This window comes from Carcharodon carcharias, chromosome 2, assembly GCF_017639515.1.
Source record: "Carcharodon carcharias isolate sCarCar2 chromosome 2, sCarCar2.pri, whole genome shotgun sequence".
Lineage (NCBI taxonomy): Eukaryota > Metazoa > Chordata > Chondrichthyes > Lamniformes > Lamnidae > Carcharodon > Carcharodon carcharias.
In genome coordinates, this window is record NC_054468.1 from 123,493,946 (window position 1) to 123,510,825 (window position 16,880).

A 16,880-nucleotide genomic window follows, 5' to 3' on the forward strand; every position below is an offset into this window, starting at 1 on the left:
GCCTAAATAACATTTCAGGTCACTGATTTGTTAAGAAAAACGGTAGATAAATTATGAGTTTAAGGGGGTAAATTGGTCTGCCAGCATCATGAAAGGACTCAAGGCAAACTGATAGCTGACATTTCACTGTTCCTAACCATCTTTCCACTGAAATTCACAGAATGATAGCTCTCTCTTTTTGTGCCTCATTTTCTTAATCTCAGTGTCACTTTTACTTTATTTCAAGTTAGAAATCATAGCAATATTTTCTAAATCAATTGAAAGTAAAAGGTACAATGAAAAATCAGCTGCCGATCTGGTACGGGTCCGTTCTGTTCTGTTGGACTAGACCAATTTCACCCCCTACAACTCCAATTCAGGCAACAATGGTAAATTCAATTTACTACATCTTCCAAAATCCTTTCAGTACCTGAGCCATGCTCTCATCAAGGCCAGGTTAACTTCAAAACCACTTCCTTTGACTTGAAAAATATAAATACACAAAAGAGCAAACCAAAAACTTTTCCATATTTCCCAATAGGCAGCTCAAGTGCTCGACGGACAAAAACTAGTCACCTGCTCAAATTCTTGGTTAGGGAATTCTCAATGTGCTTGGGGTGGCATTAAAATAGGAAAGAGAAAATAATTTTAAATGGAAGCAAAAATTGCTATTATTATTACTCTGAGCTTTTAAAATCTAAAGATAGGCATGATAGATATTTGCAGATTGATGACTTTCCAAGATACTGTGTTTCACAAAGTGCATAAAGACCAGAAGTTCAGGAACAGCCATTTTTGGGTGCATGGGGCAGGGTTGGATGGATATCCTAAACTGGAATGGTGAGGTACAAAGATTCCCAGATACTGGTGCATGGACCTCATAGTAATAGAGCAGCATGACAGCCCACCAGCAAAGGCCAAAGGAGATTTTGGGAGAGGAAGGACAAAGCCTGGATTTGATTGGGTTGGAGAGAGCGATAGGTGTTTGGAAGAGGAAGTTGGGCTGGAAGTGGAGGGCGAGGAACATTGATGATGAATTCCTCTAGGTCAAGTGGATCACTTGTATTCCTCCTGGTTCCACACTCAGGGAAGCTACTTGCTTCATTTATTGCAGGCAATCATAGGGCTGGTTTCCCTTAGTGTAGCTTGTGGTTTGCCCTGACAGCCGATGCAAATGTTGGAGAGGGGTTCTGAGGCAGGAGTTAGACTTTTTATTTGCTGATATAAAGGGCCTTACACCTGCTTCAGGTATGGGTGAATGACATCTCATCTGTCTTCATCAAGTATGGTAGGACGCATTTCTGGTTGCACGTATCGATGTGATTCCTGCTGTCCATTTTGGCTTCTGTACAATGCCCAAAAAATGAGCATTTACATACCTAAATGTTTCAGTGACATTAACCAGGTAAAGGGCTGTACCACATTTCAGCTTGGTTCTACTGTCCCGTTTCCTTACGTCTAAAACCAGGTTTTTTAAAACTGCTATCTTAATCTAGTATCTACAGAATACAACTTGTGTATGTAGTAATACATTTGCGTATCAGAGCATCGTGTTATCATACTATTATTGCAAAGGAAGCTGAAAATAACATGGGATTCTTCCGACCTACTCTTGTGAAAAATAATTGTCAAATATCTATAACAGCACTCAAATTTTTGCTGTTTAGTCAACACAACCTTCCATTTGCACTGTATATGGTTTCATGCAGTACTTGGCTTCGGCAGGCCAACTGTTTTCCTCTGAATCAGTAGAACAGTAGAGATCTCACATTTTGCTGCAGCATATCAATGAGGCACGGATATGTATTCCAGCTCTGCATGGATGAACACACTGTTCAATAGTGCTGGCTCACACAGTATCAGGGTGAGTTATCACTTCCCATGAAGGCACTCTTATCACCAGTGCCCAGAGAGGTGGCTGCGACTCACAGCCTTTCATTTTCAAGGCAGTTTGCTGAACATTCAGGCTTCAAAGATTCACACTTTCAAACTCTATAAGAGTTTGTGAACACTCAATTTGCCAAAACTGTTTACAGTGTAATTGGGCACCGTACCTGTGTCCATGAGATAGCGAAGACTCTTCTCCACCACTGCGGCCCGTGTGTCAATTTGTTTCTGCTCATTCTCCAATGCTGCCAATTCTCCGACAACATACTGACTGGTGTCTTTGAACCCTTTCTGTTGACAAGAAAAATATCACTACATTAAACAAAATATATAATACAATTATAAAAAGATAAGCCTTCCTTGATTTAGTGAATACTGCAAAAAAAATTTTGGTGCTTACAGATTTTGCCTAAAGTGCAGCTGACTATTATAAGAATTCCCAAGAAAAAGAAAGTTAAATATGAGTATGAATTTTTCTTCAGATGTTAAAAAAATCTCACGTTTAAAAAATGCTTTCCCTTATAGTAAATGTCTGCTGATGTAGCCTATTGGTCATATTTTCCATTTTACATACTACAATGATCATTGTAAAATTTTGGGAAAAAGACTTTAGTTAAGAGAATACATTATCCAACCTTGTCCTGAATTTTTTTGGTATCTGTCCGTCAATAAGTTTCCTTCTCCCTGTCCATCAAATTTTTCCTCACAAATCAATTTTACAGATGATCAGCCCATTTTCCCACTGTGTTGAACCTCCCCATTAATTAAGTGAAAAAAATTATCATATATATTATATTAATGCAAACATCATTCAGCTGGTAATTCAAGGCTGATCTGTATAATGGAAAGGTTGAACACCCATTAACCCATGCCAACAAAATGGGTTGTCTGGGAAATTCTAGCAGGTCTCCTGTGACTTTTCCTTCCAACTGAAGCTTGCAGTATCTACTTTTGTAATAATTAAAATCCTCCTGGTAGATCAATACTGGAATCTCTTTATGGGAAGTGCCCTGATGGAAATGTCTCAAGAATGTTGAGGCTGTGCAAGTCTGAAAAAAATTATCTTTTATCTGACAATTATCACTACACTGCAGACTAATTCTGTGGTGCACCCCTTTCGTTTTGCATTGAAAATGTATGAGATTGACATCTGAAAACCCAACATCTCATTTTTTACCAATAAAGACAGCATTTCTTTATACGACCAAGAAATAATCAGCAATCACTAAACCAGAGAAAAATTAAACATACACTAAGTACTTCATCTTCTGATGGCTTTCTCAGGGTTGTTTCACATATTTCCGTGCTTTCCTCATTTCCTTTCTTTGCATCTTCTTGTGTTGATCTCTGCCTTTTAATCTCTTTTTTTATAAAGAAAAAAGCAAGATATTTAGAAATTGGTTAAAATTATCAACTCCACCTTGAGCACAGGAGATGAGTGATACAGAGGAGGTTAATTTCAGACTTGTTAAAAAGCTTCTCTGACGGCTAAAAAGAATTAAATGCTATATAGCATTTTAACATTCTTATCTTAAGAATTCCTCACCTGGTCTGCTTTCTACATACTGACTAAATGACTGAAGATGGGTTCGTCTCACAGCTGAATCTTTGTTAAACACCACAGGACTTCGCAAACGTTCGGTGGCTTTACGCAAACGTTCAGCACGGTGATCTTCCACTTCATTCTGCCAGGAGTTAACAATTTTTTCTAACATTATTCAACATTTGTTTAAATTTATGTTTCATTTCAATAAAGTAGTTTAATTTCTATATATTTACAAAGATTAACTATAGAACAAAAGAAAATCTTATCTTTACACAAGGAGTCTTTAAGCTATGATTTAGACCTTCCCCATATTAAATACTAACATTTAGAGTAATTGCTTTGTTCCCTTATAGTAGCCTGTTACAAAACTGAATAGGAAATTACCAACTTAACCGCTAGTTTCTTGCACTTCTCCAACAAGGACAATCTAATATTGTGCCAATTGAAATAACCCACTATGACAGGCGAAAGTCTAAAGGGTACTGGGAAAGAGAGTAGACAAAGAGAAAATTTTTGACTCAAAATTTTATTGTCCAAATCTTTTTTGAGAGATTTATAAAAACTTTAATAACCTAATTTTCAGCTTCCTCTTTCTAGGGCTCCAATATTTATGCATCTGAATCCAGTGTAGCATTTTGTCAAAACAAGATGCTCCCAGAGGACCCAACAACTATGGTGTGTGGAAATAGCAGATACCAGGGTATGTTTTACCCAAAAATATTGCATTCTGCTGCTAATCTTGTATTATTTCTAAGTGTTTTGAAAGTAAATAGAAAAAGGCTGAGATGCATGACTAATAGCTTAGCCTACTGAATGTTGAAACTGGTTATCAAATGCTACCAAGGCTGTGCCCTTCCTCTGCATTAAGACAATCAGTAATGAGGGGGTCCTCTAATAGCCTATTCTCTTGCCTTAAGGAGGTGTGGGATACAGAATTCTCATGAGAAGGTAACAGTTTACCCTCTTCTACAATCACAGAATGCCTCATTTACAAATATCTGAACTGCATTACAAACATATTGAATCTGCAGTCAATTGCTCCTTATGAACAAAACTGCTTTGGGACTATATTTCTAACTTTAAAAAAATTCTATCCTGACTGAAGCTCATAAAAAAATTAATAAAAATTAAAACTGGTTGGTATTCTACAGAAAATGAATTTTGTTAGACATAAATAATGCAACAAAAGGATTGCATTTACCTGCTTCTTTCTTACATAAATGTAAATGCATTAATGCAGACCTGTTTTTTTTTAACTTTACAGCAGCTTGTGCCAAAGTATTACAAGTCAAGATACAACAGTCAAACAGAATCTGAGGTAAGTAATACTGTCGTAAATAGGTGTGGAAATATGAGCCAAAAGTCAAAGTCTAATTACTGGCAAACTGGATTCTATGCTCCTGCTCCCCGCCCACACCCCCCCCCCCCCCCCCCCCCCACCCCTGCCATAAACTCAAATAGCAAAAAAAAACAAATACGAATGGGCTTTTCAAACTCATTTACAGCATAGTTAAATCTGATAAAATTTATTTCCTCTGTAACATGTTAGGAAGGCTGGTGTTTGTGAACAAATACAGATCATTCTACGCCCAGTAAGGTGTAAAAATATCAGTGTGATTAGCTAGCAAATCCCATTTTGCGAAACCTTTTTATGGCAGGGGACTTCTGCCACTTTACAAATTTATTCCTCTAAGCTGGGTTAATTCATTTAGCTTGCCAATCCATTGTGTTTTTCTCAAGCCAGCTTCATATTGCATTAAATCCATCGCAGAAAGCTAAATTGAATGAAAAATCAGACTTGATCTGAGCTCCTCTTTGTTTAAAGCAAATACAAGTCTTCTGCTGCTACCTCACTTTCATTGCTGGCATATAAAAGAACTGATAGTGTAAAAGAAAGCAATGAAAGTCATTGTTTTTCAACTTCAAAGACCCTCCCCCTATGGAAGGAAATCCTCTCAGTCAGCATTGGCAGTCTCTAAAGATATTGCAGGTGGGTGTAAAGTTAGACAACCAAATTTACTCCAAAGCCAAAAACATAAACAAATAATGTACTATGAAAATTATTTAATTAGACTGTTGCAATGGTTTGGTCATTTTACTCCATTCAGTTCTCATGTTAAGCAATGTGCAAAAATAAATGTACACAAATAGTGGAAACTGCTTAAGCTCCACACAAACTTTAGAGCAGTTTGAGGTTTTCACTTTATCCTAGGTACCAAATTTCTTTGTTTAAAACATTTCAAATGATACAAATGCTATTCTTTTATTTGTAAACAGCTAGAAAGCTATTTGCTTGAATCGTGGACAGGTGGAACCATGAATCCAATTTCTTCTTATTGCCGTTCTGAATAATATTGTGTTGCATTCATAATTCTGTATGTTACTGAAACTAAACGGTTTGTCAAATAATTAACTGCTGCCACTGATCAACTGCAAAACTCAGTTTAGTTTAAGCAAGTCTGTCTATATGCAACACTACTGTAAAATAAGTCAAAACAGTAAAAATCTGTAGTTATAACAATTCCAAGCCTGTTGGTGAATTGCTGAATCATAATAATACAGCTATCCCTTGTTTAGCATTCCTAATGTATTCCAAAAAAAAACACGCTAAATGAAAATCACTTCCCCATAAGAAAACATGTAATAAGTGTGAGGTTACATTCCTGTAATTTTTACATTAAAAACCTTTTGGCTGTCTTGAACTCAACTGGCCCAAAAACCCTTTTACTACTCTTATTCTTACCACTGTACTCTTTCCATTTACCTCCTGCCTGTTGCTTCCCTCTCCCTCTGCCCCGCTCCCCCAGAGTCACCACCCTCCACAAGGCTCAGGAGAGAAACAGCGAGAGGGAAGGAGAGGGAAGTGGCAAGCGCGAGGGAGAAGGAAGGAATGATCAGGAGGGAGTGAGGGAGAAGGAAGCAATGAGTGGAAGGGAGTGAGAAAGAGAAGTGGCAAGCAAGAGGGGGCAAGGGAGAGGGAAGCGGCGCGTGGAAGGGAGGTAGGGAGAGGGAAGTGGCAAGTGGGAGGGAGTTAGGGAGAGGGAAGAGGCTAGTGGGAGGGAGCTAAGGAGAGGGAAGTGGTGACCAGGAGGGAGTGTGAGAGAAGTGATGAGCAGAAGGCAGCAAGGGAGAGGGAAGCGGCGAGTAGAAGGGAGCGAGGGAGAAGGAAGGGGCGAGTAGAAGGGAGCGAGGGAGAGGGAAGGGGCGAGTAGAAGGGAGCGAGGGAGAGGGAAGCAGCATGTGGAAGGGAGCGAGGGAGAGGGAAGCGGTGTGCACGAGGGAGAGGGAAGCAGCGAGCACAAGGGAGAGGGAAGCAGCGAGCACAAGGGAGAGGGAAGCAGCGAGCACAAGGGAGAGGGAAGCAGCGAGCACAAGGGAGACGGAAGCAGCGAGCACAAGGGAGACGGAAGCAGCGAGCACAAGGGAGACGGAAGCAGCGTGCACAAGGGAGACGGAAGCAGCGTGCACAAGGGAGACGGAAGCAGCGAGCACAAGGGAGACGGAAGCAGCGAGCACAAGGGAGAGGGAAGCAGCGAGCACGAGGGAGAGGGAAGCAGCGAGCACGAGGGAGAGGGAAGCAGCGAGCACGAGGGAGAGGGAAGCAGCGAGCACGAGGGAGAGGGAAGCAGCGAGCACAAGGGAGAGGGAAGCAGCGAGCACGAGGGAGAGGGAAGCAGCGAGCACGAGGGAGAGGGAAGCAGCGAGCACGAGGGAGAGGGAAGCAGCGATCACGAGGGAGAGGGAAGCAGCGAGCACGAGGGAGAGGGAAGCAGCGAGCACGAGGGAGAGGGAAGCAGCGAGCACGAGGGAGAGGGAAGCAGCGAGCACGAGGGAGAGGGAAGCAGCGAGCACGAGGGAGAGGGAAGCAGCGAGCACGAGGGAGAGGGAAGCAGCGAGCACGAGGGAGAGGGAAGCAGCGAGCACGAGGGAGAGGGAAGCAGAGAGCACAATGGAGAGGGAAGCAGCGAGCACAAGGGAGAGGGAAGCAGCGAGCACGAGGGAAAGGGAAGCAGCGAGCACGAGGGAGAGGGAAGCAGCGAACACGAGGGAGAAGGAAGCAGCGAGCACGAGGGAGAGGGAAGCAGCGAGCACGAGGGAGAGGGAAGAAGTGAGCACGAGGGAGAGGGAAGCAGCTAGCACGAGGGAAAGGGAAGCAGCGAGCACGAGGGAAAGGGAAGCAGCGAGCACGAGGAAAAGGGAAGCAGCGAGCACGAGGAAAAGGGAAGAAGCGAGCACGAGGGAGAGGGAAGCAGCTAGCACGAGGGAGAGGGAAGAAGCGAGCACGAGGGAGAGGGAAGCAGCGAGCACGAGGGAGAGGGAAGCAGCGAGCACAAGGGAGAGGGAAGCAGCGAGCACAAGGGAGAGGGAAGCAGCGAGCACGAGGGAGAGGGAAGCAGCGAGCACGAGGGAGAGGGAAGCAGCGAGCACGAGGGAGAGGGAAGCAGCGAGCACGAGGGAGAGGGAAGCAGCGAGCACGAGGGAGAGGGAAGCAGCGAGCACGAGGGAGAGGGAAGCAGCGAGCACGAGGGAGAGGGAAGCAGCGAGCACGAGGGAGAGGGAAGCAGCGAGCACGAGGGAGAGGGAAGCAGCGAGCACGAGGGAGAGGGAAGCAGCGAGCACGAGGGAGAGGGAAGCAACGAGCACGAGGGAGAGGGCAGCAGCGAGCACGAGGGAGAGGGAAGCAGCGAGCACGAGGGAGAGGGAAGCAGCGAGCATGAGGGAGAGGGAAGCAGCGAGCACGAGGGATAGGGAAGCAGCGAGCACGAGGGAGAGGGAAGCAGCGAGCACGAGGGAGAGGGAAGCAGCGAGCACGAGGGAAAGGGAAGCAGCGAGCATGAGGGAGCGAGGAAGAGGGAACTGGCAAGCACAAGGGAATGAGGGGGTCAGGAGGGAGAGGGAAGCAGCGTGTGAAGGAGCGAGGGAGAGGGATGCGGCGAGCGAGAGGGAGCGAGGGTGAGGGAAGCGGCAAGCGTGAGGGAAAGGGAAGCAGCGAATGCGAAGGAATGAGGGGGTCAGGAGGGAGAATGAAGCGGCAAGTGTGAGGGAGCGAGGGAGAGGGAAGCGGCGAGTGGGAGGGTGCGAGAGAGAGGGAAGCGGCAAGCGGGAGGGTGCCAGCGGAAGAGAAAGGGAAGCAGTGAACTAGGGGGAGTCAGGAGGGAGACGGAGTGAAGGGGAGTGAAGCAGTGAGCTAGAGTGAGTCAGGAGGGAGAGCGAGTGAGGGGCTGGAAGGGAGTGAGGGGGAGGGAGAGGGAAGCGGTGAGCTAGAGTGGGTCAGGAGAGAGAGGGAAATGTTTAAAAAGCAGACTGGGCATGCACAGTAATCACACCAAAATGAAGGTGGGGATAGTGCTGCTTGGGTAAGCTCTCTAATTTACAAACCACATTAAATTGAAAACGCAGTTAGAATGTACTTTAAAGAGGGGACGTCTGAACTTTCACATTTTAAAGCATTTAGCTGGCGCTAACCTACAGTCACCTTCAATAGGGAGAAAAAACGAGCTACAGAATTCTTCGCAGAAAATTGCTTGTTGTGGTGTTGAGATGGCTCGTGAGTCTTTGCCAGGACTCTTAAGTACCTCCAACTCATGGTACTTAATCACATTGTTTTTAAAACTATATATTCTACAATACCATTTTTTATATGCACACAGAGATTAGAACAATCAGGAAAGACTGAACAAGCTGGGGTTCTTTTCTCTGGGCAAGGGAAGGCTGGGGGCGGGGGATGACCTGATAGAGGTGTACAAAATTATGAAGGAGTTTGATATGGTTTACATAATGAAAATGACATGATGCCACCACAAACACATCTTCCCCTCCCCTCCCAGGAAGGGACTGCTCCCTCCACGACACTCTCGTCTATTCTTTAATCACCTCCAACACCCTGTGCCCTTCCCACAGCATCTCTCTTTGCAAGAACAGGAGGTGTAACACCAGCCCTTTCACCTCTCTCTCCTCACCATCCAAGGCCCCAAACACTCCTTCCAGGTGAAACACGCACTTCTTTCAATTTAGTCTACCGTATCCACTGCTCATAATGCAGTCTGCCCTGTACTGGGCGGCCAAGTGAAGATTGGGGAGTGATCAATTTGCAGAACGCCTCCTTTCAAATGTTACTCCGCTTTTCAAGAATGGAGGGAGAGAGAAAACAGGGTCTACAGGTCAGTGAACCTAACATCAGTTGTTGGGAAAATGCTAGAATCTATTATTAAGGAAGCATTAACAATACGCTTTGAAAAAAGGACAAGTCAACATGGTTTTACTAAAGGGAAATTCTATTTGACAAATTTATTGGAGCTTTTTGAGGATGTAACTAGTAAGGTAGATACCAGTAGATGTAGTATACCTGGATTTCCAAAGGACTTTGGTAAAGTGCCACACAAAAGGTTAATAGGCAAGATAAGTGCACATGGTCTTGGAAGTAATATATCCTACCTATATTGTTAGTACCTATGTCGATCACAACAACTGGATCTTTCCCCTCCCACTCCAGGTTCCTCTCCAGCCCAGAAGAGATGTCCTTAACCTTGGCACCAGATAGGCAGCACAGCTTTCAGGGCCTTCTGTCTTTGCTGAAGAGAACAGTATATATTCCCCTAACTATGCTATCCCCTATTAGAGACTAGAGCCATACAGCACAGAAACAGGCCCTTCCGCCCATCGTGTTCATGCTGGCCATCAAGCACCTATTTATCTAATGCCATTTTCCAGCACCTGGCCCATAGCCCTGTATGCTATGGCATTTTAAATGCCAATCTAAATACTTCTTAACTGTCGTGAGGGCTCCTGCCTCTACCACCCCCCCCAGGCAGTGTGTTCCAGATTCCAACCACTTTCCTCAAATCCCCTCTAAACCTCCTGCCCCTTGCTTTAAATCTATGCCCCCTGGTTATTGACACTTCTGCTAAGGGGAAAAGTTTCTTCCTATTTACCCTATCTATACCCCTCATAATTTTGTATACCTCTGTCAGGTCCCCCCTGAGCCTTCTCTACTCTAAGGAAAACAACCCTACTACTACATTCCTCTTCCCTCCCCAACCACTTGAATGGCACTCTGTGCCACAGTGCTGTGATCAGTTCACTCATCCTCCCTGTAGTCTGTGCCCTCATCCACACTGGGAGCAAGAGTTTTGTACCTATTGGACAAGGACACTATATGAGGCTCCTCCAAAGCTAAATTCTGGATCCCCATACCTACCTCACTCGCAGTCATACCCTCCTGTCCCTGACCATGGTCCGAATTTGATGTAATTAATCTAAGGGGTGTGACTGTCTCCTGAAACACAGTATCCAAGTAACTCTTCCCTCCTTGATGTGTCGCAGTGTCCGCAGCTCGGACTCTAGCTCATCAACTCTGAGCCGAGGTTCCTCGAGCAGCCAATACTTGCTGCAGGTGTGATCACTGTGGATCGCACCGGCGCCCACCAGCCCCACATACTACAGCTGCAACACATTGCCTGCCCAGCCATCTCTATTCTATTTAGTTAGTTAATTTGGATGTTAAATATTTTAAAAGTTAATTTCTTAACTGTACTCTTCAGCAATAATGTCTTCTGATTTAAACCACTTGGCCAATCAAAAGAGACACGGAAGAGATACCCACCAATCACCTACCTGTTTTCCTTTGATGTCACACTTCAGCTCTGACAGGTTGAAGGGACTCTCTGCTGCTGGTTTTTATCTCCCACCACTCTTCTCACACAGATCCGCTCTCCGTGCGTTGGGCCTCCCTTTCTGCCGCTGGTTTTTATCTTCCGTCATCCTTCTCACACAGGTCCACTCTCCGTGTATTAGATTGTTTCCAATAGTTGGAAAATCTAAAACACGGGGGCACCGCCTCAGGATAAAGGGTCAATCGTTTGGGATTGAGATGAGGGGAAATTACTTCAGTCAAATGGTTGTAAGCCTTTGGAATTCTCTACCCCAGAGGGGCATATGTGGGTGCTCCATCGTTGAATACATTTAAGACTGGAAAAGATGGAGTTTTGGTCTCTCAGAGAATCGAGGGCTATGGGGAATGGGCAAGGAAGTGGAGTTTAAGCCCAAGACCAGCCACCATCATATTGAATGGTGGAGCAGGCTTGACGGGCCATATGATCTACTCCTGCTCCTATCTCGTGTTCTTGCGTTCAGTCCTTAAGTATGATCCCAAGCTACCGACTGCCTGTCATTTTAATTCTCTACCTTGCTCTCACAATGACCTCGGTCTCCTGCAGCATTCCAATGAAGCTCAACGTGAGCTCAAAGAATAGTACGTTATCTTTCGATTAGGCAATTTACAGCCTTCTGGACTCAACACTGAGTTCAACAATTTCAGACTGTAATCTCTTCCCTCATTTTGTTTCCTTTCTCTTTGCAGACTTTGTTTTTAGTTTAGTTTCTTGCTTGTTTTAGCTTTCAGATGGCAGCTGTTCCTCATCCTGCCATTCACGCCTGCTCTAGACCCAGCCATTCACGTCTGCTCTACACCCAGCCATTCACGCCTGCTCTACACCCAGCCATTCACGCCTGCTCTACACCCAGCCATTCACACCTGCTCCAGACCCAGCCATTCACGCCTGTTCTAGACCCAGCCATTCACGCCTGCTCTACACCCAGCCATTCACGCCTACTCTACACCCAGCTATTCACGTCTGCTCTACACCCAGCTATTCACGTCTGCTCTACACCCAGACATTCACGCCTGCTCTACACCCAGCCATTCACGCCTGCTCTACACCCAGCCATTCACGCCTGCTCTACACCCAGCCATTCAAGCCTACTCTACACCCAGCCATTCACGCCCACTCTAGATCAAGCCATTCACACCTCCTTTAGACACATCTTTTGTTTCTTTTTCTGCCCCATTACCTCTTTTTGTCTTGCACATCATTCCTTTTGTCATTTAATCTCCTGTCTTCCACCTGATCACAGACCTTCCCTTTTTATTTGCTCAAAATCTATTACATTTCTAACTTTTACCAGTTGTGACAAAAGGTTATCAACCCAAAGTGTTTTTCCCTCCACATATGCTGCCTGACTAGATGAGGGTTTTCATCATTTTCTGTTTTATTTCAGATTTCTGGCATCTCCTTTTGTGTCATTTTTTGTCAGCCATGCCTCAGTGGATAGCATTTTTGTCTCTGAGTCACAAGGTTCAAGTCCCACTTCAGAACTTAAGCACAAAAATCAAGGTGACACTCTGGTGTTGGACTGGGGTTGTGCTGCATTGTTGCCTTTTGGATGAGACATGGCCCAGTTTTGCCCACTCAGGCACTATTCCAAGGCAATCTTTCAAAGAAAAGCAGGGGAGTTATACCCAGTGTCCTGGCCAATATTTATCCGTCAATCAACATCACAACAACAGATTATCACAAGTCATACATTGCTGTTTGTGGGAACTTGCTGTGCACGAATTGCCTGCTATATTTCCCATAACAGTGACTCCATTTCAAAAAACCACTTCATTGGCTGTAAAGTACTTGGAGATGTCTAGCGGTCATGAAAGGTGCTATTTAAATGCAAGTCTTTCTTTTGTTTGTCATGGAGGAAATCTTCCTACTTGTGAGGACATCAGAACTAGTGGCCATAATAGTCATTAATAAATCAAATAGGCAATTTGGGAAGCTTTTCTTTACCTATACAGTGGTGAAAATGTGGAACTTTTTGCCACGAGAAGTAGCTGAAGCAAACAGTATAGATTCATACAAGGGCACTCTAGATAAGTGCGTGAAGGAGAAATGAACAGTTATGCTATTAAAGTTAGATGAAGGATGGGAGGGGGGTCAAGTGGAGCATAAATGCTGGGATGGCCTGGTAGGGCCAAATGGCCTGTCCGTGCTGTACACTCTACTAACACAAATATACGAATTAGGAGCAGGAAAGTCACCGTAGTCCCAGGGGACCATAGGCTGCCCTTTTATTAGAGAGAGACAACTGGTGGTGAGCTTAAACCAAGGGTCACCACACCTCAGGCGAGGTTGAGAAGGCGAGGCCTTCAGGAATGACCTCAGCCAGTACAGGAATTAAACCCGTGCTGTTAGCGTGTCTCTGCATCACAAACCAGTCATCCAGCCAACTGAGCCAGGAGCAGGAGCAGTAGGTCATTCAACACCTCGAACTTGCTCCGCTATTCAATAAGATCATGGCTGATCTGATAATGGCCTCAACTCCACTTTCCTGATGTCCTGATACCCTTTAGACTCCCTTGTTAATCAAAAATTTATTTCTCCCCACCTTAAAAACATTCCATGACTCTGCCTCCACTGCTCGCTGGGGAAGAGAGTTCCACACAGTCACAACCCTCTGAAAGAAGAAAAATTCTCACCTCCATCTTATGGAAGAGCCCTTAGTTTTAAACTATGGGCAGAATTGTCCCAGATTTGCACTAAGTGCAGTAGCAGGCGGGAAAAAGGACGTTTTACTTGCCGGCTGCAATAGCAGCTTTTCACACCATATCGTCCCATTCCTGCCTCATTAATTATGCAGCCACAGGAAACATGCTGTCTCACTGGCGGGCAACCAATGCCGTTACCTCACAGTTTCCTCACTCCGGGTCCTGCTCTGGCCGCAGGAGATCCAGCAATCTCACCACTCCAGCTTGGGAGGCAGTGACAGTGGTGGTCAGTGCCAACGCTGCACAGAAGAAGTTGGTCATAAAGTGCAGAGGGAGGATGAATGATCTCATCCGTGCTGCTAGGGTAGGCAAGCAACTCATCACTTTAAACTCTCACACCCCAAGCCCATCACATATTCACTGGCATCTCACTCACTGCCAGCTCAAGGAACATCACCACTCACTCTCTCACACACCCTCACATCTCCATCTGGCCTTATCTCCTCTGGAGACTGCCTCCTCAGCTCTCATCATCTTGAGACTTGCAAAGATCAATGTGTGCCCCCACACACACCCTGGGATACCCCTTTCCTCAGTACAGCCCTCACCCTGCAGCTTCTTCCTTTGCCCGAGGTCCCTTTTCCTCCTTCCCAAAACAACACTTAGCCCCGCAGCCATTGAAAAGGCACCTCTGCCTTATGTCTGGCCTGGTAGGTGGAGACCTACCTGTAAACACCCTTAAAAGTGATGTGGTGCTGCCTGCGAAGCCTGATGCTGATGATTGCGAGTGCTGCCCGAAGCAAGGTAGGCAAACAAACCTCAAAGTTCCAAGCAAAGTGCAGCTCGCCATGTGCACATCACTTATGTACAGGGCTTATAATGATATGCAGATGTATGAAAGTGAAGTTTCTGATGTCCGGCAGCAGGAACTATGGCCAATCATTGACAGGCAGAGCGGACAATTGCAAACTGGTTTTACGATGGCGTGAAACTGATTTTTGGTCTTCCTGCCATGTTGTCCGCTCACACCCACCATGATGCCCAACACCAACGGGCACAGAAAATTTTGCCCTCTGTTCCCTAGTTCTAGTCTCTCCCAGAGGAGGAAAACATCCTTTCAGCATCCACCCTCTCAAGTCCCCTCAGGATCTTATATGTTTCAATAAGATCATATCTCAATCTTCTAAACTCCAATGGGTACAGCCCCAGCCTGTTCAACCTTTCCACATAATAAACTCCCCCACCACCCCCCATCCAAGGAATCAGTTGAGTGAACCTTCTTTGAATTGCTTCTAATGTAATTATATCCTTTCTTAAGCCAGGAGACCAAAACTGAACACAGTACTCTAGATGTGGCCTCACCAACACCCTATACAACTGTAGCAAAACTTTCCTACTTTTATATTCCATTCCCCTTTGAATAAACACCAACATTCCATTTGCCTTCCCAATCACTTGCTGCACCTGCATACTAACTTCTTGCGATTCATGTACCAGGACACCCAGGTCCCCTGTATCGCAGAGTATTGCAAACTCTCTCCATTTAAATAATATGCCACTTTTCTATTCTTCCTGCCTAAGTGGACAAGTTCTCATTTTCCCACATTATACTCCATCTGCCAAATTTTCGCCCACTCACTTAACCTACCTATATCCTTTTGCAGACTCCTTATGTCCTCTTCACAAGTTACTCTCCTACCTATCTTTGTGTCATTAGCAAGTTTAGCAACTATACATTCGATCCCATCATCCAAGTCACTGATTGCAAATAATTGAGGCTTTGTGGCACTCCACTCGTTACATCTTGCCAAACCGAAAATGACCCATCTATACCTACTCTGTTTCCTGTTTACTAACCTATCTTTTATCCATGCTAATATGTTACCTCCTGCACCATGAGCTCTTATTTTGTATAGTAACCTTTGATGTGGCACCTTGTCAAGTGCCTTCTGGAAATCTAAGTACACATCTCTTCTCTAGGTTCTCCTTTATCCAACTTTACTTTCTTAAAGAATGCTAATAAATTAATCAAATACAATTTGCCTTTCACAAAGCCACTGTGACCCTGCCTGATTGCTTTGAGATTTTCTTAGTTCCCTGCTTAATAATAGATCCCAGCATTTTCCTTATGACAAACATTAGCCTAACTGGCCTGTAGTTTCCTGCTTTCTGTCTCCTTCCTTTCTTAAATAGAGGTATTACATTTGCTATTTTACAATCTAGTGGAACCTTTCCAGAATCTGGACAATTTTGGAAAATGACAACCAATTATTCTACTCTCCCAGCAGGTACTTCTTTTAAGGCTCCAGGATGAAATCCATCAGGACCTGGAGACTTGTCAGCTTTTAGTTCTAATAATTTTCTCAGTACCCTTTCTCTGGTGATTGGAATTATTTTAAGTTCCTTCCTCCCTTTCACCTCTTGATTAACAATAGTTTCTGGAATGTTATTTAGTTCCTTTACAGCGAAGACAGTCATAAAATATCTGTTCAATACATCCACCATTTCCTTATTTCCTCTTATTAATTCCCCCGACTCTCTCTCTGGAGGACCAACGCTCACTTTACTTACTCTATTCTTTTTAAAATATCTATAGAAACTCTTACCATCTGTTTTTATATTTCTGGCTACTTTTCTCTTGTAACCAAATTTCCAACTTCCTATTATTCTTTTGATCATTCTTTGCTGTTTTTTATATTCTGTTCAATCTTCTGACCTGCCACTAATCTTCATGGAATTGTATGTTTTTACTTTCAATTTGATACTATCTTTAACTTCCTTAGTTAGCCACGGATGGTGTGTCCTACCCCTAGAGCTTTTTTTGTCACTGGAATGTACCTTTTTGCCAAGTGTTATGATGTATCTCATTAAATGTTTGCCACTGCATCTCCATGTAATTTTCTCCTCCACTAAAAGCACTGACTCATGTTGGTGTACAATTATGGGTGCACTCTGTTCTGAAGCCCAATTGGCCATTGTTCACATGAGAAAGACATTAAATCTGGCTATCCTACCATGGGAGTGGGGGGAGGGATGAATAGGGCCTGACCCTATTCATACATGCAAACTTTCCAACCAGAGTCAATGAAAAAAGGTCAGAACATGCTGACTTTCACCTCCCCAGGCAAAGGACAACAAAGCCACATTTATTGC

The 16,880-nt window shown here is 44.5% G+C and overlaps 1 protein-coding gene across 4 annotated transcripts in view; it reads right to left on the reverse strand.

The window, feature by feature from the left end:
- The window catches only part of ehbp1 (EH domain binding protein 1), a 383,657-nt gene that overhangs the window by 51,170 nt on the left and 315,607 nt on the right, over positions 1–16,880 (reverse strand). For all 4 annotated transcript variants that reach the window (XM_041177904.1, XM_041177895.1, XM_041177886.1 and 1 more), the window contains 3 exons: positions 3,413–3,551; positions 3,118–3,227; positions 2,034–2,157 (listed from right to left, as the gene is read on the reverse strand). In XM_041177904.1, the coding sequence (XP_041033838.1) occupies positions 2,034–2,157; positions 3,118–3,227; positions 3,413–3,551 (373 nt within the window). The remainder of the gene's footprint in view (positions 1–2,033; positions 2,158–3,117; positions 3,228–3,412; positions 3,552–16,880) is intronic.